This window comes from Acanthisitta chloris, unplaced genomic scaffold (genome assembly GCF_000695815.1).
Source record: "Acanthisitta chloris isolate BGI_N310 unplaced genomic scaffold, ASM69581v1 scaffold35095, whole genome shotgun sequence".
NCBI lineage: Eukaryota > Metazoa > Chordata > Aves > Passeriformes > Acanthisittidae > Acanthisitta > Acanthisitta chloris.
In genome coordinates this window covers 1,803-2,972 of record NW_008676068.1, presented here as the reverse complement: position 1 = coordinate 2,972, position 1,170 = coordinate 1,803, and the positions used below count along the sequence as shown (strand labels likewise).

Below are 1,170 nucleotides of genomic sequence, written 5' to 3'. Positions count from 1 at the left end.
CAGAGATGGAACAGGTTGGATAAAGCCTTGAGCAACCTGCTCTGGTGGGAGGTGTCCCTGCCCAGGACAGGGGCTGGGGCTGGGTGGTCTCTGAGCTCCATCCCAACCCCTAAAACTCTGATTCTCTGAGCTTGGCTCCCTGCTGCCTGCAGTGTGAGCCAAAGCATTAATGAATTAGCAGGATGGGCTGCAGGGTGGGTCGTGGGATTGCACATCCTCTGCCAGTGACACAGGGGGATTCAGCCTCCAGCATCCCCCCAAGACACGGGTGTCACCCCTCTACCTGCTCCCCCAGGTGTGGAAACGCTCTGGTGCCTGGTTCTTCAAGGGTTTGCCCAAGCAAATGCTGCCCCAGCAGATGCCAGTCAGCAAGAACAAGGGACCCCAAGCCCCGAGTGAGCCCATCCCGTCGGAGCCTCCTGCCCCAGACCCCAAACTTTCCTCCCGTGCATCCCCTCGAGGTAGGTGACAGTGGGTGCTGAATTCCCCAGCATTGCCAGGGCTGCTGCCAACGAGGTGTTGGGTCTCCTCTTCATCACTGGCAAGGGCAAACTGCAGGAAAAAGCATCCAGAGCAGTTGTGTGGCTGCTGCTTGTGTGCTAAACGAAACTGATGCCACTGCCTTCCTTGCCTGTGGAGGCTTTCTCCCAGCCTGTCCAAATCAGGATGGATGGGATTGCAGGGACATCCTTGAGCAAAGCCGTGCAGGGTGGGGATCAGGGCTCTCAGCTGGGGGAGGTTTGGGCAGTGCCTGGGTATGAACGCAGTGATGGAGAAGCCTAAAAAAATTGCGAAAATAAAAGGAAACCTGGGGAAGGAGCGGCAGGACGTGCCAGGCTGGTGTTGGTGGGTGCGTGGGCTGCAGCTTCACCCCTTGTCGCTCTGTTTGTGCCCCCAAGGCGAGGCAGACGCTGTGCCCCCAGCCGAGCTGGATGCAGAGGGTAAGCACCGGCCGCTGTCCCTCCCGTGCCGAGCCCTCTGTCTCCTCCGCCCCTCCATTCCTGCAGTTTTCCCCTGGGATTCTGCAGCAACAGGACCTCTCCTGCTGCTGCCACCCCCTGCCCGGGCACCCAGTTATTCCAGGGCTTTGCCCACCTCCTGCACACTGGCTGAGCACTGCCACTCCAGCGGAGCTGCTGCCGGGGCTGGAGGCTCCTGCTGCCAGGAGCT

The 1,170-nt window shown here is 60.3% G+C and overlaps 1 protein-coding gene across 1 annotated transcript in view; it reads left to right on the top strand.

The window, feature by feature from the left end:
* LOC103803424 (rabphilin-3A-like) overlaps positions 1–941 on the top strand; it is a gene marked incomplete at its 3' end in the record, with an annotated part of 12,206 nt that extends 11,265 nt beyond the window's left edge. The window contains exons 5-6 of the mRNA XM_009075977.1: positions 296–461; positions 900–941. Of these exons, the coding sequence (XP_009074225.1) occupies positions 296–461; positions 900–941 (208 nt within the window). The remainder of the gene's footprint in view (positions 1–295; positions 462–899) is intronic.
* Positions 942–1,170: the final 229 nt, after the last annotated feature.